A 23,888-nucleotide genomic window follows, 5' to 3' on the forward strand; every position below is an offset into this window, starting at 1 on the left:
CGCCCCCTCCCCCACCCTATGATCCACTTCCGCTTCCATGGTTCCATCCGCTGCCAGATCCACTCCCAGATATCTAAAACACTTCACTTCCTCCAATTTTTCTCCATTCAAACTCACCTCCCAATTGACTTGACCCTCAACCCTACTGTACCTAATAACCTTGCTCTTATTCACATTTACTCTTAACTTTCTTCTTCCACACACTTTTCCAAACTCAGTCACCAGCTTCTGCAGTTTCTCACATGAATCAGCCACCAGCGCTGTATCATCAGCGAACAACAACTGACTCACTTCCCAAGCTCTCTCATCCCCAACAGACTTCATACTTGCCCCTCTTTCCAAAACTCTTGCATTTACCTCCCTAACAACCCCATCCATAAACAAATTAAACAACCATGGAGACATCACACACCCCTGCCGCAAACCTACATTCACTGAGAACCAATCACTTTCCTCTCTTCCTACACGTACACATGCCTTACATCCTCGATAAAAACTTTTCACTGCTTCTAACAACTTTCCTCCCACACCATATATTCTTAATACCTTCCACAAAGCATCTCTATCAACTCTATCATATGCCTTCTCCAGATCCATAAATGCTACATACAAATCCATTTGCTTTTCTAAGTATTTCTCACATACATTCTTCAAAGCAAACACCTGATCCACACATCCTCTACCACTTCTGAAACCACACTGCTCTTCCCCAATCTGATGCTCTGTACATGCCTTCACCCTCTCAATCAATACCCTCCCATATAATTTACCAGGAATACTCAACTTTTTTTTTTTTTTTTTTTTTTTTATACTTTGTCGCTGTCTCCCGCGTTTGCGAGGTAGCGCAAGGAAACAGACGAAAGAAATGGCCCAACCCTCCCCATACACATGTACATACACACGTCCACACACGCAAATATACATACCTACACAGCTTTCCATGGTTTACCCCGGACGCTTCACATGCCTTGATTCAATCCACTGACAGCACGTCAACCCCTGTATACCACATCGCTCCAATTCACTCTATTCCTTGCCCTCCTTTCACCCTCCTGCATGTTCAGGCCCCGATCACACAAAATCCTTTTCACTCCATCTTTCCACCTCCAATTTGGTCTCCCTCTTCTCCTCGTTCCCTCCACCTCCGACACATATAACCTCTTGGTCAATCTTTCCTCACTCATTCTCTCCATGTGCCCAAACCATTTCAAAACACCCTCTTCTGCTCTCTCAACCACGCTCTTTTTATTTCCACACATTTCTCTTACCTTTACGTTACTTACTCGATCAAACCACCTCACACCACACATTGTCCTCAAACATCTCATTTCCAGCACATCCATCCTCCTGCGCACAACTCTATCCATAGCCCACGCCTCGCAACCATACAACATTGTTGGAACCACTATTCCTTCAAACATACCCATTTTTGCTTTCCGGGATAATGTTCTCGACTTCCACACATTTTTCAAGGCTCCCAAAATTTTCGCCCCCTCCCCCACCCTATGATCCACTTCCGCTTCCATGGTTCCATCCGCTGACAGATCCACTCCCAGATATCTAAAACACTTCACTTCCTCCAGTTTTTCTCCATTCAAACTCACCTCCCAATTGACTTGACCCTCAACCCTACTGTACCTAATAACCTTGCTCTTATTCACATTTACTCTTAACTTTCTTCTTCCACACACTTTACCAAACTCCGTCACCAGCTTCTGCAGTTTCTCACATGAATCCGCCACCAGCGCTGTATCAACAAACTTATACCTCTGTAATTTGAGCACTCACTCTTATCCCCTTTGCCGTTGTACAATGGCACCCTGCATGCATTCCGCCAATCCTCAGGCACCTCACCATGAGTCATACATACATTAAATAACCTTACCAACCAGTCAACAATACAGTCACCCCCTTTTTTAATAAATTCCACTGCAATACCATCCAAACCTGCTGCCTTGCCGGCTTTCATCTTCCGCAAAGCTTTCACTACCTCTTCTCTGTTTACCAAATCATTTTCCCTAACCCTCTCACTTTGCACACCACCTCGACCAAAACACCCTATATCTGCCACTCTATCATCAAACACATTCAACAAACCTTCAAAATACTCACTCCATCTCCTTCTCACATCACCACTACTTGTTATCACCTCCCCATTTGCACCCTTCACTGAAGTTCCCATTTGCTCCCTTGTCTTATGCACTTTATTTACCTCCTTCCAGAACATCTTTTTATTCTCCCTAAAATTTAATGATACTCTCTCACCCCAACTCTCATTTGCCCTTTTTTTCACCTCTTGCACCTTTCTCTTGACCTCCTGTCTCTTTCTTTTATACATCTCCCACTCAATTGCATTTTTTCCCTGCAAAAATCGTCCAAATGCCTCTCTCTTCTCTTTCACTAATACTCTTACTTCTTCATCCCACCACTCACTACCCTTTCTAATCAACCCACCTCCCACTCTTCTCATGCCACAAGCATCTTTTGCGCAATCCATCACTGATTCCCTAAATACATCCCATTCCTCCCCCACTCCCCTTACTTCCATTGTTCTCACCTTTTTCCATTCTGTACTCAGTCTCTCCTGGTACTTCCTCACACAGGTCTCCTTCTCAAGCTCACTTACTCTCACCACCCTCTTCACCCCAACATTCACTCTTCTTTTCTGAAAACCCATACAAATCTTCACCTTAGCCTCCACAAGGTAATGATCAGACATCCCTCCAGTTGCACCTCTCAGCACATTAACATCCAAAAGTCTCTCTTTCGCACGCCTGTCAATTAACACGTAATCCAATAACGCTCTCTGGCCATCTCTCCTACTTACATAAGTATACTTATGTATATCTCGCTTTTTAAACCAGGTATTCCCAATCATCAGTCCTTTTTCAGCACATAAATCTACAAGCTCTTCACCATTTCCATTTACAACACTGAACACCCCATGTATACCAATTATTCCCTCAACTGCCACATTACTCACCTTTGCATTCAAATCACCCATCACTATGACCCGGTCTCGTGCATCAAAACCACTAACACACTCATTTAGCTGCTCCCAAAACACTTGCCTCTCTTGATCTTTCTTCTCATGCCCAGGTGCATATGCACCAATAATCACCCACCTCTCTCCATCAACTTTCAGTTTTACCCATATTAATCGAGAATTTACTTTCTTACACTCTATCACATACTCCCACAACTCCTGTTTCAGGAGTATTGCTACTCCTTCCCTTGCTCTTGTCCTCTCACTAACCCCTGACTTTACTCCCGAGACATTCCCAAACCACTCTTCCCCTTTACCCTTGAGCTTCGTTTCACTCAGAGCCAAAACATCCAGGTTACTTTCCTCAAACATACTACCTATCTCTCCTTTTTTCACATCTTGGTTACATCCACACACATTTAGGCACCCCACTCTGAGCCTTCGAGGAGGATGAGCACTCCCCGCGTGACTCCTTCTGTTTCCCATTTTAGAAAGTTAATACAAGGAGGGGAGGATTTCTGGCCCCCCGCTCCCGTCCCCTCTAGTCGCTTTCTACGACACGCGAGGAATACGTGGGAAGTATTCTTTCACCCCTATCCCCAGGGATAATATACATATATATATACATACACACACACACACACACACACACACACGCACACACACACACATATATATATACATATGAGAAATGTAAGAAACAATTTAGAAAACTGAAACTTCTAGCTTGAAATGAATGAAAAAAAGGAATGTCACATAATGGTTCAACCTCTGGCTATGGAAAAAAGGAAATGTATAATTTATTTACACAAACGTCAATAGCAGTTCTCATCAATTTAACCACTGTATCAATAAGCTTCAATGTCTAAGCTACATTTTTCTCCAATTTCACTATTTTCCTTCACATTTTTCAATTGTGTCTGTATATATATATATATATATATATATATATATATATATATATATATATATATATATACAGATTGTAGATTTATGTGCTGAAAAAGGATTGGTGATTGGGAATACCTGGTTTAAGAAGCGAGATATACATAATTATACCTATGTAAGTAGGATAGATGGACAGAGAGCGTTATTGGATTATGTGTTAATTGATAGGCGCGCGAAAGAGAGGCTTTTGGATGTCAATGTGCTGAGAGGTGCAACTGGAGGGATGTCTGATCATCATCTTGTGGAGGCAAAGGTGAAGATTTGTAGGGGTTTTCAGAAAAGAAGAGAGAATGTTGGGGTGAAGAGAGTGGTGAGAGTAAGTGAGCTTGGGAAGGAGACTTGTGTGAGGAAGTACCAGGAGAGACTAAGTACAGAATGGATAAAGGTGAGAACAAAGGAGGTAAGGGGAGTTGGGGGGGAATGGGATGTATTTAAGGAAGCAGTGATGGCTTGTGCAAAAGATGCTTGTGGCATGAGAAGCATGGGATGTGGGTTGATTAGAAAGAGTAGTGAGTGGTCAGATGAAGAAGTAAGATTATTAGTGAAAGAGAAGAGAGGGGCATTTGGACGATTTTTGCAGGGAAAAAATGCAAATGAGTGGGAGATGTATAAAAGAAAGAGGCAGGACGTCAAGAGAAAGGTGCAAGAGGTGAAAAAGAGGGCAAATGAGAGTTGGGGTGAGAGAGTATCATTAAATCTTAGGGAGTATAAAAAGATGTTTTGGAAGGAGGTAAATAAAGTGCGTAAGACAAGGGAGCAAATGGGAACTTCAGTGAAGGGGGCTAATGGGGAGGTGATAAGTAGTGGTGATGTGAGAAGGAGATGGATTGAGTATTTTGAAGGTTTGTTGAATGTGTTTGATGATAGAGTGGCAGATATAGGGTGTTTTGGTTGAGGTGGTGTGCAAAGTGAGAGGGTTAGGGAAGATGATTTGGTAAACAGAGAAGAGGTGATAAAGAGGTGGTAAAGGCTTTGTGGAAGATGAAAGCCGGCAAGGCAGCAGGTTTGGATGGTATTGCAGTGGAATTTAATAAAAAAGGGGGTGACTGTATTGTTGACTGGTTGGTAAGGTTATTTAATGTATGTATGATTCATGGTGAGGTGCCTGAGGATTGGCAGAATGCTTGCATAGTGCCATTGTACAAAGGCAAATGGGATAAGAGTGAGTGCTCAAATTACATAGGTATAAGTTTGTTGAGTATTCCTGATAAATTATATGGGAGGGTATTGATTGAGAGGGTGAAGGCATGTACAGAGCATCAGATTGGGAAAGAGGATGTGTGGATCAGGTGTTTGCTTTGAAGAATGTATGTGAGAAATACTTAGAAAAGCAAATGGATTTGTATGTAGCATTTATGGATCTGGAGAAGGCATATGATAAGAGTTAATAGAGATGCTCTGTGGAAGGAATTAAGAATATATGGTGTGGGAAGCAAGTTGTTAGAAGCAGTGAAAAGTTTTTATCGGGGATGTAAGGCATGTGTACGTGTAGGGAGAGAGGAAAGTGATTGGTTCTCAGTGAATGTAGCTTTGCAGCAGGGGTGTGCGATGTCTCCATGGTTGTTTAATTTGTTTATGGATGGGGTTGTTAGGGAGGTGAATGCAAGAGTTTTGGAAAGAGGGGCAATTATGCAGTCTGTTGTGGATGAGAGAGCTTGGGAAGTGAGTCAGTTGTTGTTTGCTGATGATACAGTGCTGGTGGCTGATTCATGTGAGAAACTGCAGAAGCTGGTGACTGAGTTTGGTAAAGTGTGTGAAAGAGGATAGTTAAGAGTAAATGTGAATAAGAGCAAGGTTATTAGGTACAGAAGGGTTGAGGGTCAAGTCAATTGGGAGGTAAGTTTGAATGGAGAAAAACTGGAGGAAGTAAAGTGTTTTAGATATCTGGGAGTGGATCTGGCAGCGGATGGAACCATGGAAGCGGAAGTGAATCATGGGGTAGGGTAGCGGGTGAAAATCCTGGGAGCCTTAAAGAATGTTTGGAAGTCGAGAACATTATCTCGGAAAGCAAAAATGGGTATGTTTGAAGGAATAGTGGTTCCAACAATGTTGTATGGCTGCGAGGCATGGGCTATGGATAGAGTTGTGCGCAGGAGGGTGGATGTGCTGGAAATGAGATGTTTGAGGACAATATGTGGTAAGAGGTGGTTTGATTGAGTAAGTAATGTAAGGGTAAGAGAGATGTGTGGAAATAAAAAGAGTGTGGTTGAGAGAGCAGAAGAGGGTGTTTTGAAACGGTTTGGTCACGTGGAGAGAATGAGTGTGGAATGATTGACCAAGAGGATATATGTGTCAGAGGTGGAGGGAACGAGGAGAAGTGGGAGACCAAATTGGAGATGGAAAGATAGAGTGAAAAAGATTTTGAGTGATCGGGGCCTGAACATGCAGGAGGGCGAAAGGCGTGCAAGGAACAGAGTGAATTGGAACGATGTGTTATACCGGGGTCGACGTGCTGTCAATGGATTGAACCAGGGCATGTGAAGCATCTGGGGTAAACCATGGAAAGTTGTGTGGGGCCTGGATGTGGAAAGGGAGCTGTGGTTTCGGTGCTTACATGACAGCTAGAGACTGAGTGTGAAAGAATGGGGCCGTTATTGTCTTTTCCTAGCGCTACCTCGCACACATGAGGGGGGAGGGGGTTGTTATTCCATGTGTGGTGAGGTGGCGATGGGAATAAATAAAGGCAGACAGTATGAATTATGTACATGTGTATATATGTATATGTCTGTGTGTGTATATATATGTGTACATTGAGATGTATAGGTATGTATATTTGCGTGTGTGGACGTGTATGTATATACATGTGTCTGTGTGTGGGTTGGGCCATTCTTCCGTCTGTTTCCTTTCGCTACCTCGCTAACGCGGGAGACAGCGACAAAGCAAAATAAAAATAAACAATTTTTTTTTTATTATTTTGCTTTGTCGCTGTCTCCCGCATTTGCGAGGTAGCGAAAGGAAACAGACAAAAGAAATGGCCCAACCCAACCCCATACACATGTATATACATACACGTCCACACACGCAAATATACATAACTATACATCTCAATGTACACATATATATACACACACAGACATATACATATAGACACATGTACATAATTCATACTATTTGCCTTTATTTATTCCCATCGCCACCTCGCCACACATGGAATAACATCCCCCTCCCCCTCATGCGTGCGAGATAGCACTAGGAAAAGACAACAAAGGCCCCATTCGTTCACACTCAGTCTCTAGCTGTCATGTAATAATGCCCAAAACCACAGCTCCCTTTCCATATCCAGGCCCCACACAACTTTCCATGGTTTACCCCAGATTCTTCACATGCCCTGATTCAATCCATTGACAGCACGTCGACCCCGGTATACCACATCGATCCAATTCACTCTATTCCTTGCCCACCTTTCACCCTCCTGCATGTTCAGGCCCCAATCACACAAAATCTTTTTCACTCCTTCTTTCCACCTCCAATTTGGTCTCCCTCTTCTCCTCGTTCCCTCCACCTCCGACACATATATCCTCTTGGTCCATCTTTCCTCACTCATTCTCTCCATATGCCCAAACCATTTCAATACACCCTCTTCTGCTCTCTCAACCACGCTCTTTTTATTCCCACACATCTCTCCCACCCTTACATTACTTACTCGATCCAACCACCTCACACCACATATTGTCCTCAAACATCTCATTTCCAGCACATCCACCCTCCTGCGCACAACTCTATCCATAGCCCACGCCTCGCAACCATACAACATTGCTGGAACCACTATTCCTTCAAACATACCCATTTTTGCTTTCAGAGATAATGTTCTCGACTTCCACACATTCTTCAAGGCTCCCAGGATTTTGGCCCCCTCCCCCACCCTATGATTCACTTCCACTTCCATGGTTCCATCCACTGCCAGATCCACTCCCAGATATCTAAAACACTTTACTTCCTCCAGTTTTTCTCCATTCAAACTTACCTCCCAATTGACTTGACCCTCAACCCTACTGTACCTAATAATCTTGCTCTTATTCACATTTACTCTTAACTTTCTTCTTTCACACACTTTACCAAACTCAGTCACCAGCTTCTGCAGTTTCTCACATGAATCAACCACCAGCGCTGTATCATCAGCAAACAACTACTGACTCACTTCCCAAGCTCTCTCATCCACAACAGACTTCATACTTGCCCCTCTTTCCAAAACTCTTGCATTCACCTCCCTAACAACCCCATCCATAAACAAATTAAACAACCATGGAGACATCGCACACCCCTGCCGCAAACCTACATTCACTGAGAACCAATCACTTTCCTCTCTTCTTACACGTACACATGCCTTACATTCTCGAAAAAACTTTTCACTGCTTCTAACAACTTGCCTCCCACACCATATATTCTTAGTACCTTCCACAGAGCATCTCTATCAACTCTATTAAATTTATCAAAATTAAATTTATTAAAAAAGGGGGTGATTGTATTGTTGACTGGTTGGTATAGTGTGTGAAAGAAGAAAGTTAAGAGTAAATGTGAATAAGAGGAAGGTTATTAGGTACAGTAGGGTTGAGGGTCAAGTCAATTGGGAGGTGAGTTTGAATGGAGAAAAACTGGAGGAAGTGAAGTGTTTTAGATATCTGGGAGTGGATCTGGCAGCGGATGGAACCATGGAAGCGGAAGTGGATCATAGGGTGGGGGAGGGGGCGAAAATTCTGGGAGCCTTGAAGAATGTGTGGAAGTCGAGAACATTATCTCGGAAAGCAAAAATGGGTATGTTTGAAGGAATAGTGGTTCCAACAATGTTGTATGGTTGCGAGGCGTGGGCTATGGATAGAGTGGTGCGCAGGAGGATGGATGTGCTGGAAATGAGATGTTTGAGGACAATGTGTGGTGTGAGGTGGTTTGATCGAGTAAGTAACGTAAGGGTAAGAGAGATGTGTGGAAATAAAAAGAGCGTGGTTGAGAGAGCAGAAGAGGGTGTTTTGAAATGGTCTGGGCACATGGAGAGAATGAGTGAGGAAAGATTGACCAAGAGGATATATGTGTCGGAGGTGGAGGGAACGAGGAGAAGAGGGAGACCAAATTGGAGGTGGAAAGATGGAGTGAAGAAGATTTTGTGTGATCGGGGCCTGAACATGCAGGAGGGTGAAAGGAGGGCAAGGAATAGAGTGAATTGGAGCGATGTGGTATACCAGGGTTGACGTGCTGTCAGTGGATTGAATCAAGGCATGTGAAGCGTCTGGGGTAAACCATGGAAAGCTGTGTAGGTATGTATATTTGCGTGTGTGGATGTATGTATATACATGTGTATGGGGGTGGGCTGGGCCATTTCTTTCGTCTGTTTCCTTGCGCTACCTCGCAAACACGGGAGACAGCGACAAAGCAAAAAAAAAAAAAAAAAAAAAAAAAATATATATATATATATGTGATATATGTGTCGGAGGTGGAGGGAACGAGGAGAAGAGGGAGACCAAATTGGAGGTGGAAAGATGGAGTGAAAAAGATTTTGTGTGATCGGGGCCTGAACATGCAGGAGGGTGAAAGGAGGGCAAGAAATAGAGTGAATTGGAGTCATGTGGTATACAGGGGTTGACGTGCTGTCAGTGGATTGAAGCAAGGCATGTGAAGCGTCTGGGGTAAACCATGAAAAGCTGTGTAGGTATGTATATTTGCGTGTGTGGACGTGTGTATGTACATGTGTATGGGGGGGGGGGTTGGGCCATTTCTTTCGTCTGTTTCCTTGCGCTACCTCGCAAACGCGGGAGACAGCGACAAAGTATAAAAAAAAAAAAAAAAAAAAAAAAAAAAAAAATATATATATATATATATATATATATATATATATATATATATATATTTTTTTAATTTTTCTATTTTGCTTTGTCGCTGTCTCCCGCGTTTGCGAGGTAGCGCAAGGAAACAGACGAAAGAAATGGCCCAACCCACCCCCATACACATGTATATACATACACATCCACACACGCAAATATACATACCCATACATCTAAATGTACACATATATATACACACACAGACACATACATATATACACATGCACACAATTCACACTGTCTGCCTTTATTCATTTCCCATCGCCACCTTGCCACACATGGAATAACATCCCCCTCCCCCCTCACGTGTGCGAGGTAGTGCTAGGATAAGACAACAAGGGCCCCATTCGTTCACACTCACTTACATTTCTTATCTACAATTATATGGAGCTCTTCCTTAAAAGCTTCGGCACCTTCAATATCAGCACTTGTTGCTTCACCACTAACTTTCACATTATGAAAATTATGATGCTTTTGAAGCGCTGGAACCACTCATAACCCTGTAAACATCTGCATATATGTATAATCAACTGCACCACATTTTAGCGTATCGTAAAGACTTCTTGCCTTAGTCAGAATTGTCAACAGGCTAAGCGGTATGTGCTTCTGTATCTGGTCTTTCATCCACATGATAAGCTTCTTATCCTTTAATATGGTCGAGATTGTTGGTTGCGCAAGTCCTAACTCATGCAATGGCCTTTACTGACTTGCCGCCTTCATGCTAAGCAATCATCTTTAATTTCATCTCAAGAGTAATTGCCTTCCTCTTCTCACCAGAAGCAGGAGACACAGATGGGCATTTTGTAAACATGATGGGATGCAAACACAAAATCCCAAAAAACACTAACAACACAGTACACTGTAGAGTAATGGTTGTTTACACTCGTGACCGCATTGCTGAATGGAAACTGCGGCTCACTGGCACTGCACAGCATCACGAGAGCATCATACTGCATATTGCTAGCCCAGGAAAAGGTAAAAATTCAAAATACAAAGTAAGGTTTCTGCAGAATGTGTACCACTATTGCACCATAATAAAGTCGAAAAATCATAAGTCGAACCATTGTAAGACGGGAGCACCTGTATAAACACACACACACACACACACATATTTCAAATCATTTCCCAAGAATCTATAACAATGTCAAGGTCTTGTCTGTTAATCTTAAATTTTAATATCAAACACAACAAATCCATCACCGACCTTGTACTGAAGTAATGAGCCAGCAAGTCCTCGAATAGAGGCATTTTCTGTGTCTAAAGTATGTGTTGACCTTTCTGATATAGCTAGAGAAGCAGTTTCTCCACTGGCTGTTGACCGGGCTCCATGAGCAATATCCACATGGACTTCCAACCTGGAGGGGGGGGGGGAAACTGGTTTCAGTTACAAATAGGTTGCTTACACATTAGCTTTATCTGGGACTTTGTAGTACTTGTCTCACTTGATGATTCAACTATGATTACATAGAAAATTTATGTATGTACAAGTACAGGGACAGGTTAGATGGGGTGTAAGTTTGAATAGAGAGAAATTGGAGGAAATGAAGTGTTTTAGATACTTGCGAGTGGACAAGGCAGCAAATGGAACTATGGAAGGGTGGGTGAGGGGGCAAAGTTCTGGGAACAGTGAAGAATGTGTGCAATGAGAGGTCATTCTGTGGGAAGGCAGAAATGGGTATGTTTGAAGGTACAGTTGTTCCAAGAGTGTTATATGGATGAAAGGCATGGGCTTCATACGAGGATGTGCAAAAGAGGGTGGATGTGTTGGAAATTAAATCTTTGAGGGCAATATGTGGTGTAAGGTGGTTTGATCAAGTAATAAATGTGTAAAAGAGAAGTGAGGAATAAATATAAAAAAGAGTCTAGTTGAGAGAGCTGAGGAATGTTTGCTGAAATGGTGTGCACATATGGAGAGTATGAATGAGAAGGTTGACAAAGAGGATATGTGCCTTAAGTGGGCATAACAAAGAAAAGGGGAAAAACCAAATTGGAAATGGAAGGATTTTGAGTGATTGGGGCCTGAACATACTGCAACGTCATAGGCATGCATGGGACATGTGAAATGGAACGATGTGGTATACAGGGGTTGACATGCTGTCAAAAATGGACTCAACCAGGGTATATGAAGTGGCTGGGGGAAACCATGGAAATGTGTGTGGGACCTGGTTATGGACAGGGAGCTGTGGTTTCAGAGTATTACATATGACAGCTAAAGAATGAGGTGTGACCAAATGTGGCCTTTCTTCTTCACTTTCAGTAATTTCTAAGAAAGTAGTAAGAACAGTGGCAACCTGGGAAAATTACAGAGGTTTAAACAATTCAGTTGTGTCATTTAAGCAATGATAGATTTAAGAAAAGTGAAAAGATATGTTCTGAAGTGAAAATAAACCATTAAGATTTAAAGTTACAAAAAGAAGAAAATGTCACCCTTCAGATGAGGTAAAATTTACGGTAAAAGATCATGCAACCAATAAAACTCTTGGTGAAAAATTTCTATGTACCACAAGAATAACTAGAATATTAATTACTAGAACAGGCTTGTCCAATGCTGCCACAAGCCATTCGTCATAAATTGAGGACACTCTTGTGTTGAACTGAAAGTCTTCGTTATAGCCTTTAGCCTGCCTTCTTCAATAATATTCTAATTTTTGTCATTGACTTTAGCCTGCCTGCCTTCGATAATGTTTTCATTTTTGTCATAGACTTTAGCCTGCCTGCTTCAATAATGTTTCATTAGTTAACTTTTATTGCTAATGTTTTTCCACTAAACTTACAACCCTATTTTGCTACTCAATGCTTGTTTCAGAAATGATAGTTATTTCTTGTACAAATGAGTTATTTTGAGATTTGAAAGGCTGAAGGGAAAGTTTTAAAAGAGAAAACTAAAAATGTCACCTAACTTTAACCTACCCTAACCTTACCAAACCTACTCTATCCCTACCCTTATCTACTACTATATGCTTACCCAATCTAATCCATATGCTGTCCTAACTAAACACAGCCTAGCTTGGCCTGGCCTGGAATAACTATTCTTCAGTGTTTGCTAAGCCAGACAGGTGCAGTCAATGCTAACCTATTTCAACACCAAAAAATAGTGCAAATATCATCGACTTCACACTACAAATGTGTAAAAACAACACTTTGTAACTCTAATGATATTAAAGCTTACACCAGTCCAATCTTTTTTTCATATATGTCTCACATGAGTGGATTTAAGTAGAAAGACCTGCAAATGCATGCATGATACAAAATTAGCATAATGAGCTAATAGATATGGTTCAGAGGAGAGCACAAAGATGGTACCAGAATTATGAGGGATAGGGTGGAGGCTCAAAATTTATCCACTTTGGTGAACAGAAGAATGAGGAGGTGACCTGATCACGGTCTTTAAGTTTTAAAAGAGATCAACATTGTAGGCATTGAAGTCTTCTCTTAAGAGATCTAGAGATAGAGCACCCAGGTACATAATATGAAATTAGATAAGAAACTTGTTGAAAAGGATATAAAGAAATACTTTCACAACATAAGAGTGGCGGATGAATGGAACAGAATGACTGATGACATGATTACTGAGGACAGTATACATAAATTTAAGAGGTTGTTTGATAATAAAGAATGGTGAAGTTTGGGTTCTACAGGTGTAAAAGCCCCTCCCTTTACTTTACAAATTGGTAATTACAAATAGGTAATCACACAGACACAGTCTTATTTTTTTTTTTTTTTTTTTTTTTTTTTTTTTTTATACTTTGTCGCTGTCTCCCGCGTTTGCGAGGTAGCGCAAGGAAACAGACGAAAGAAATGGCCCAACCCCCCCCCCCCCATACACATGTACATACACACGTCCACACACGCAAATATACATACCTACACAGCTTTCCATGGTTTACCCCAGACGCTTCACATGCCTTGCTTCAATCCACTGACAGCACGTCAACCCCTGTATACCACATGACTCCAATTCACTCTATTTCTTGCCCTCCTTTCACCCTCCTGCATGTTCAGGCCCCGATCACACAAAATCTTTTTCACTCCATCTTTCCACCTCCAATTTGGTCTCCCTCTTCTCCTCGTTCCCTCCACCTCCGACACATATATCCTCTTGGTCAATCTCTCCTCACTCATTCTCTCCATGTGCCCAAACCATTTCAAAACACCCTCTTCTGCTCTCTCAACCACGCTCTTTTTATTTCCACACATCTCTCTTACCCTTACGTTACTTACTCGATCAAACCACCTCACACCACACATTGTCCTCAAACATCTCATTTCCAGCACATCCATCCTCCTGCGCACATCTCTATCCATAGCCCACGCCTCGCAACCATACAGCATTGTTGGAACCACTATTCCCTCAAACATACCCATTTTTGCTTTCCGAGATAATGTTCTCGACTTCCACACATTTTTCAAGGCTCCCAGAATTTTCGCCCCCTCCCCCACCCTATGATCCACTTCCGCTTCCATGGTTCCATCCGCTGACAGATCCACTCCCAGATATCTAAAACACTTCACTTCCTCCAGTTTTTCTCCATTCAAACTCACCTCCCAATTGACTTGACCCTCACCCCTACTGTACCTAATAACCTTGCTCTTATTCACATTTACTCTCAACTTTCTTCTTCCACACACTTTACCAAACTCAGTCACCAGCTTCTGCAGTTTCTCACATGAATCAGCCACCAGCGCTGTATCATCAGCGAACAACAATTGACTCACTTCCCAAGCTCTCTCATCCCCAACAGACTTCATACTTGCCCCTCTTTCCAGGACTCTTGCATTTACCTCCTTTACAACCCCATCCATAAACAAATTAAACAACCATGGAGACATCACACACCCCTGCCGCAAACCTACATTCACTGAGAACCAATCACTTTCCTCTCTTCCTACACGTACACATGCCTTACATCCTCGATAAAAACTTATATATTTATGTATTTTATTATTATTATTATACTTTTTTGTTGTCTCCTGTGTTAGCGGGGTAGCGCGGGGAAACGGACGAAAGAGTGGCCCAACCCACCCACATACTCATGTATATGCATGAACACCCACACAGGCACAAATACATACCTATACATTTCACCGTATACATACATAAACATACACAGACATATGCATATATACACATGTACATATTCATACATGCTGCCTTCATCCATTCCCACTGCCACCCCGCCACACATGAAATGGCACCCCCTTGCCCCTGTGTGCGCATGAGGTAGCGCTGGGAAAGGACAACGGGGGCTACATTCGTTCACACACGGTCTCTTGCTGTCATGTATAATGCACCGAAACTACAGCTCCCTTTCCACATCCAATCCCCACAAAACTTTCCATGGTTTGCCCCAGACGCTTCACATGCCCTGGTTCAGTCCATTGACAGCGCGTCGACCCTGGTATGCCACACTGCTCCGATTCACTCTATTCCTTGCATGCCTTTCACCCTCCTGTATGTTCGGGCCCAGATCACTCAAAATCTTTTTCGCTCCATCTTTCCGCCTCCAATTTGGTCTCCCACTTCTCCTCGTTCCCTCCACCTCAGACACATGTATCCTTTTTGTCGTTCTTTCCTTACTCATTCTCTCCATGTGACCAAGCCGTTTCAATGCACCCTCTTCTGCTTTCTCAACCACTCTTTTTATTACCACAATCTCTCTTACCCTTTCATTATTTACTCAATCTAACCACCTAACACCACAAATTGTCCTCAAACACCTCACTTCCAACACATCCACCCTCCTCTGCACAATGCTATACATAGCCCATGACTTACAACCATATATCATTGTTAGAACCACTATTCCTTCAAACATACCCATTTTTGCTCTCTGAGATAACGTTCTCACCTTCCACACATTCTTCAACGCTCCCACAGCCTTTACCCCTTCCCCCACCATGTGACTCACTTCTGCTTCCATGGTTCCATCTGCTGCCAAATCCATTCCCAGATATCTAAAATGCCTCACTACTTCCAGTTTTTCTCCATTCAAACTTACCTCCCAATTTGCTTGTCCCTCAACCCTACTTAACCTAATAACCTTGCTGTTATTCACATTTACTCTCAGCTTTCTTCTTTCACACACTTTACCAAACTCAGTCACCAACTTCTGCAGTTTCTCACCTGAATCAGCCACCAGCGCTATATCATCAGCAAACAACAACTGACTCACATCCCAAGCCCTCTTATCCACAACAAACTGCATACTTGCCCCTCTTCCCAAAACTCTTGCATTCGCCTCCCTAACAACCCCATCCATAAACAAATTAAACAGCCATGGAAACATCACGCACCCCTGCTGCAAACTGACATTCACTGGGAACCACTCACTTTCCTCTCTTCTTACTCATATACATGCCTTACATCTTCGATAAAAATCTATGTATATATGTGTGTATATTTGGTAAACAGAGAAGAGGTAGTGAAAGCTTTGTGGAAGATGAAAGCCGGCAAGGCAGCAGGTTTGGATGGTATTGCAGTGGAATTTATTAAAAAAGGGGGTGACTGTATTGTTGACTGGTTGGTAACGTTATTTAATGTATGTATGACTCATGGTGAGGTGCCTGAGGATTGGCGGAATGCGTGCATAGTGCCATTGTACAAAGGCAAAGGGGATAAGAGTGAGTGCTCAAATTACAGAGGTATAAGTTTGTTGAGTATTCCTGGTAAATTATATGGGAGAGTATTGATTGAGAGGGTGAAGGCATGTACAGAGCATCAGATTGGGGAAGAGCAGTGTGGTTTCAGAAGTGGTAGAGGATGTGTGGATCAGGTGTTTGCTTTGAAGAATGTATGTGAGAAATACTTAGAAAAGCAAATGGATTTGTATGTAGCATTTATGGATCTGGAGAAGGCATACGATAGAGTTGATAGAGATGCTCTGTGGAAGGTATTAAGAATATATGGTGTGGGAGGAAAGTTGTTAGAAGCAGTGAAAAGTTTTTATCGAGGATGTAAGGCATGTGTACGTGTAGGAAGAGAGGAAAGTGATTGGTTCTCAGTGAATGTAGGTTTGCGGCAGGGGTGTGTGATGTCTCCATGGTTGTTTAATTTGTTTATGGATGGGGTTGTTAGGGAGGTAAATGCAAGAGTTTTGGAAAGAGGGGCAAGTATGAAGTCTGTTGGGGATGAGAGAGCTTGGGAAGTGAGTCAGTTGTTGTTCGCTGATGATACAGCGCTGGTGGCTGATTCATGTGAGAAACTGCAGAAGCTGGTGACTGAGTTTGGAAGTGTGTGGAAGAAGAAAGTTAAGAGTAAATGTGAATAAGAGCAAGGTTATTAGGTACAGTAGGGTTGAGGGTCAAGTCAATTGGGAGGTGAGTTTGAATGGAGAAAAACTGGAGGAAGTGAAGTGTTTTAGATATCTGGGAGTGGATCTGGCAGCGGATGGAACCATGGAAGCGGAAGTGGATCATAGGGTGGGGGAGGGGGCGAAAATCCTGGGAGCCTTGAAGAATGTGTGGAAGTCGAGAACATTATCTGGGAAAGCAAAAATGGGTATGTTTGAAGGAATAGTGGTTCCAACAATGTTGTATGGTTGCGAGGCGTGGGCTATGGATAGAGTGGTGCGCAGGAGGATGGATGTGCTGGAAATGAGATGTTTGAGGACAGTGTGTGGTGTGAGGTGGTTTGATCGAGTGAGTAACGTAAGGGTAAGAGAGATGTGTGGAAATAAAAAGAGCGTGGTTGAGAGAGCAGAAGAGGGTGTTTTGAAGTGGTTTGGGCACATGGAGAGGATGAGTGAGGAAAGATTGACCAAGAGGATATATGTGTCGGAGGTGGAGGGAACAAGGAGAAGAGGGAGACCAAATTGGAGGTGGAAAGATGGAGTGAAAAAGATTTTGTGTGATCGGGGCCTGAACATGCAGGAGGGTGAAAGGAGGGCAAGGAATAGAGTGAATTGGAGCGATGTGGTATACCGGGGTTGACGTGCTGTCAGTGGATTGAAGCAGGGCATGTGAAGCGTCTGGGGTAAACCATGGAAAGCTGTGTAGGTATGTATATTTGCGTGTGTGGACGTATGTATATACATGTGTATGGGGGGGGGGGGTTGGGCCATTTCTTTCGTCTGTTTCCTTGCGCTACCTCGCAAACGCGGGAGACAGCAACAAAGTATAAAAAAAAAAAAAAATATATATATATATATATATATATATATAATATATATATGGATGGGGTTGTTAGGGAGGTAAATGCAAGAGTTTTGGAAAGAGGGGCAAGTATGAAGTCTGTTGGGGATGAGAGAGCTTGGGAAGTGAGTCAGTTGTTGTTCGCTGATGATACAGCGCTGGTGGCTGATTCATGTGAGAAACTGCAGAAGCTGGTGACTGAGTTTGGTAAAGTGTGTGGAAGAAGAAAGTTAAGAGTAAATGTGAATAAGAGCAAGGTTATTAGGTACAGTAGGGTTGAGGGTCAAGTCAATTGGGAGGTGAGTTTGAATGGAGAAAAACTGGAGGAAGTGAAGTGTTTTAGATATCTGGGAGTGGATCTGGCAGCGGATGGAACCATGGAAGCGGAAGTGGATCATAGGGTGGGGGAGGGGGCGAAAATTCTGGGGGCCTTGAAGAATGTGTGGAAGTCGAGAACATTATCTCGGAAAGCAAAAATGGGTATGTATGAAGGAATAGTGGTTCCAACAATGTTGTATGGTTGCGAGGCGTGGGCTATGGATAGAGTTGTGAGCAGGAGGATGGATGTGCTGGAAATGAGATGTTTGAGGACAATGTGTGGTGTGAGGTGGTTTGATCGAGTGAGTAACGTAAGGGTAAGAGAGATGTGTGGAAATAAAAAGAGCATGGTTGAGAGAGCAGAAGAGGGTGTTTTGAAGTGGTTTGGGCACATGGAGAGGATGAGTGAGGAAAGATTGACCAAGAGGATATATGTGTCGGAGGTGGAGGGAACAAGAAGAAGAGGGAGACCAAATTGGAGGTGGAAAGATGGAGTGAAAAAGATTTTGTGTGATCGGGGCCTGAACATGCAGGAGGGTGAAAGGAGGGCAAGGAATAGAGTGAATTGGAGCGATGTGGTATACCGGGGTTGACGTGCTGTTGGTGGATTGAATCAAGGCATGTGAAGCGTCTGGGGTAAGCCATGGAAAGCTGTGTAGGTATGTATATTTGCGTGTGTGGACGTATGTATATAAATGTGTATGGGGGGGGTTGGGCCATTTCTTTCGTCTGTTTCCTTGCGCTACCTCACAAACGCGGGAGACAGCGACAAAGTATAATAAAAAAAAAATATATATATATATATATATATATATATATATATATATATATATATATATATATATATATATATATATATTTATCCCTGGGGATTGGGGAGAAAGAATACTTCCCACGTATTCCCTGCGTGTCGTAGAAGGCGACTAAAAGGGGAGGGAGCGGGGGGCTGGAAATCCTCCCCTCTCTTTTTTTTTTTTTGATTTTCCAAAAGAAGGAACAGAGAATGAGGCCAGGTGAGGACATTCCCTCAGAGGCCCAGTCCTCTGTTCTTAACGCTACCTTGCTAACGCGGAAAATGGCGAATAGTATGAAAGAAAAAGAAAGATGTACTTAATGCAGTTTTAACTGTTTGGTGCATATGTGGATAACAACTGGATGCCAAAGCAATGTTAATCTAACTCCTATGAAGGCCAGTAAACACTCAAAGTTCAAAAACCCTAGTCTGAGGTGTGAATGTAAGGACCTGCATAAAGTACATTTTGTATAACTTTCCTAACCTAGTCGAAATAAAATAAAAGATCATATAACCTAACCTACATGCTACAGAAATAAAAAAACAGCCCATCCATTTCTTTTTGTTTAGATTTTGTTCCATTAGTTAGTGTTTAATTTGTGTCAATTTTCACTGAAAAAAGCAGTGATGGCAAACTAAATAATTCTGCACAGCACTGTAATTAACTATTGACATTTTGTTAGTTTTTAATTTCATATTAACTGATAACCTCACCTAATTTCATACTCTCTCAATTTCATATTACCTAATTAGATAGTTTTTTTTTTTTTTTTGCCGCTGTCTCCCTGCATTTGCGAGGTAGCGCAAGGAAACAGACGAAAGAAATAGCCCAACCCACCCCCATACACATGTATACACATACGTCCACACACGCAAATATACATACCTACACAGCTTTCCATGGTTTACCCCAGACGCTTCACATGCCCTGATTCAATCCATTGACAGCACGTCGACCCCGGTATACCACATCATTCCAATTCACTCTATTCCTTGCAAGCCTTTCACCCTCCTTCATGTTCAGGATCACTCAAAATCTTTTTCACTCCATCTTTCCACCTCCAATTAGGTCTCCCACTTCCCCTCGTTCCCTCCACCTCAGACACATATATCCTCTTGTGCAATCTTTCCTCACTCATTCTCTCCATGTGACCAAACCATTTCAAAACACCCTCTTCTGCTCTCTCAACCACCCTCTTTTATTACCACACATCTCTCTTACCCTATTATTACTTACTCGATCAAACCACCTCACACCACATACTGTCCTCAAACATCTTATTTCCAGCACATCCACTCTCCTGCGCACAACTCTATCCATAGCTCACGCCTCGCAACCATACAACATTGTTGGAACATTGTTCCACCAAAAAAATATACATATATATATATATAGATATATTTTTTCTTACTATTATACTTTGTCGCTGTCTCCCGTGTTAGCGAGGTAGCACAAGGAAACAGACAAAAGAATGGCCCAACCCACCCACATACCAACCTACCCACATACACATGTATATACATACAGGTCCACACATGCACATATACATACCTATAAATTTTAACATATATATACATACACAGACATATACAAATATAGACATGTACATAATTCATACTTGCTGCCTTTATTCATTCCCATTGCCACCCCACCACACATGAAATAACAACCCTCCCTCCCCACATGCACACGAGGTAGTGCTAGGAAAAGAAAACAAAGGCCACATTCGTTCACACTCAGTCTCTAGCTGTCATGTACCATGCACTGAAAAACCACAGCTCCCTTTCCACATCCAGGCCCCACAAAACTTTCCATGGTTTACCCTAAAAGCTTCACATGCCCTGATTCAATCCAATGACAGCACGTTGGCCCCAGTATATCACATCCTTCCAATTCACTCTATTCCTTGCACTCCTTTCACCTTCCTGCATGTTCAGGCCCTGATCGCTCAAAATCTTTTTCACTCCATCTCTCCACCTTCAATTTGGTCTCCCACTTCTCCTCGTTCCCTCCACCTCTGACAAATATATCCTCTGTCAATCTTTCCTCACTCATTCTCTCTATGTGACCAAACCATTTCAAAACACCCTCTTCTGCTCTCTCAACCACACTCTTTTTATTACCACACATCTCTCTTACACTTTCATTACTTACTTGATCAAACCACCTCACACCACATATTATCCTCAAACATCTCATTTCCAACACATCCACCCTCCTCTGCACAACTTTATTCATAGCCCATGCCTCGCAACCATAAAACATTGTTGGAACGACTATTCCTTCAAACATAACCATTTTTCCTTTCCGAGATAATGTTCTCGCTTTCCTCACATTTTTTAATGCTCCCAGAACTTTCGCCCCCTCCCCACCCTGTGACTCACTTCCGCTTCCATGGTTCCATCTGCTGCCAAATCCACTCCCAGATATCTAAAACACTTCACTTCCTCCAGTTTTTCTCCATTCAAGCTTACCCACCAATTGACTTGTCCCTCAACCCTTCTTTCTTTCATACTATTCGCCATTTCCCGCACCAGCGAGGCAGCGTTAAGAACAGAGGACTGGGCCTTTGAGGGGATATCCTCACCTGGCCCCCCTTCTCTGTTCCTTCTTTTGGAAAATTGAAAAAAAAAAAAAAACGAGAGGGGAGGATTTCCAGCCACCCGCTCCCTCCCCTTTAAGTCGCCTTCTACGACACGCAGGGAATACGTGTGAAGTATTCTTTCTCCCCTATCCCCAGGGATATCCATATATATAGATTTTTTTTTCTTTCTTTCTGCTTTGCCGCTGTCTCCCGCGTTTGCTAGGCAGCGCCAGGAAACAGACGAAATAAATGGCCCAACCCACCCCCATACATATGCACATACACACGTCCATACACGCAAACACACACACCTACACAGCCCTCCATGGTCCACCCCAGACGCCCCACATGCCGACTCAATCCACTGACAGCACGCCAACCCCAGCACACCACATCGATCCAATTCATTCTACTCCCCGCCCTTCCCTCACCCTCCCGCATGTTCAGGCCCCAACCACACAAAACCCCCCTCACTCCATCCTTCCACCTCCAATCCGGTCTCCCACCTCTCCTCGTTCCCTCCACCTCCGACACACACATCCCCCTGGTCAATCTCTCCTCACTCACTCTCTCCATGTGCCCAAACCACCCCAAAACACCCTCCTCTGCTCTCCCAACCACGTTCCCCCCACCTCCACACACCTCCCCCACCCCCACGTCACTCACTCGACCAAACCACCTCACACCACACACCGTCCCCAAACATCTCATTTCCAGCACATCCATCTACCTGCGCACAACTCCATCCACAGCCCACGCCTCGCAACCATACAACATCGTTGGAACCACCATTCCTTCAAACACACCCACCCCCGCCCTCCGAGACAACGTTCTCGACCACCACACATTCTTCAAGGCTCCCAGGATTTTCGCCCCCCCCCACCCCACGATCCACCTCCGCCTGCATCCGCTGCCAGATCCATATATAGATATATATAGATATATATCAAAAACCCACAGTGACATCACAAAGCCCTGCCTCACACCCACATGTATACCAAAACTTTTGTTCATATATATACATATTTTTTTTTTTTTCTCTTTCATACTATTCGCCACTTCCCGCGACAGCAAGGCAGCGTTAAGAACAGAGGACTGGGCCTTTGAGGGAATATCCTCACCTGGCCCCCTCCTCTGCTCCCTCTTTTGGGAAAAAAAAAAAAAAAAAGAGAGAGGGGAGGATTTCCAGCCCCCGCTCCCTTCCGCTTTAGTCGCCTTCTATGACATGCAGGGAATACGTGGGAAGTATTCTTTCTCCCCTATCCCCAGGGAATGCATATATATATATATATATATATATATATATATATATATATATATATATATATATATATATATATATATATATTTTTCTTTCAAACTATTCGCCATTTCCCGCATTAGCGAAGGTAGCGTTAAGAACAGAGGACTGGGCCTTTGAGGGAATACCCTCACCTGGCCGAATTCTCTGTTCCTTCTTTTGGAAAATTTAAAAAAAAAAAAAAAAAACCAGAGGGGAGGATTTCCAGCCCCCCGCTCCCTCCCCTTTTAGTCGCCTTCTACGACACGCAGGGAATACGTGGGAAGTATTCTTTCTCCCCTATCCCCAGGGATAATATATATATATATATATATATATATATATATATATATATATATATATATATATATATTTTTTTTTTTGCTTTGTCGCTGTCTCCCGCGTTTGCGAGGTAGCGCAAGGAAACAGACGAAAGAAATGGCCCAACCCACCCCCATACACATGTATAGACATATGCCCACACACGCAAATATACATACCTACACAGCTTTCCATGGTTTACCCCAGACGCTTCACGTGCCCTGATTCAATCCACTGACAGCACGTCAACCCCGGTATACCACATCGCTCCAACTCACTCTATTCCTTGCCCTCCTTTCACCCTCCTGCATGTTCAGGCCCCGATCACACAAAATCTTTTTCACTCCATCTTTCCACCTCCAATTTGGTCTCCCTCTTCTCCTCGTTCCCTCCACCTCCGACACATATATCCTCTTGGTCAATCTTTCCTCACTCATTCTCTCCATGTGACCAAACCATTTCAAAACACCCTCCTCTGCTCTCTCAACCACGCTCTTTTTATTTCCACACATCTATCTTACCCTTACGTTACTTACTCGATCAAACCACCTCACACCACACATTGTCCTCAAACATCTCATTTCCAGCACATCCATCCTCCTGCGCACAACTCTATCCATAGTCCACGCCTCGCAACCATACAACATTGTTGGAACCACTATTCCTTCAAACATACCCATTTTTGCTCCGAGATAATGTTCTCGACTTCCACACA

General features: G+C 43.0%; 1 protein-coding gene across 1 annotated transcript in view; it reads right to left on the reverse strand.

The window, feature by feature from the left end:
• Nucleotides 1-23,888, reverse strand: part of LOC139756061 (E3 ubiquitin-protein ligase RNF19B-like) — a 176,795-nt gene that overhangs the window by 24,629 nt on the left and 128,278 nt on the right. Inside the window, exon 12 of the mRNA XM_071675061.1 lies at nucleotides 10,952-11,102. Within this exon, the coding sequence (XP_071531162.1) occupies nucleotides 10,952-11,102 (151 nt within the window). The remainder of the gene's footprint in view (nucleotides 1-10,951; nucleotides 11,103-23,888) is intronic.

This window comes from Panulirus ornatus, chromosome 2 (genome assembly GCF_036320965.1).
Source record: "Panulirus ornatus isolate Po-2019 chromosome 2, ASM3632096v1, whole genome shotgun sequence".
NCBI lineage: Eukaryota > Metazoa > Arthropoda > Malacostraca > Decapoda > Palinuridae > Panulirus > Panulirus ornatus.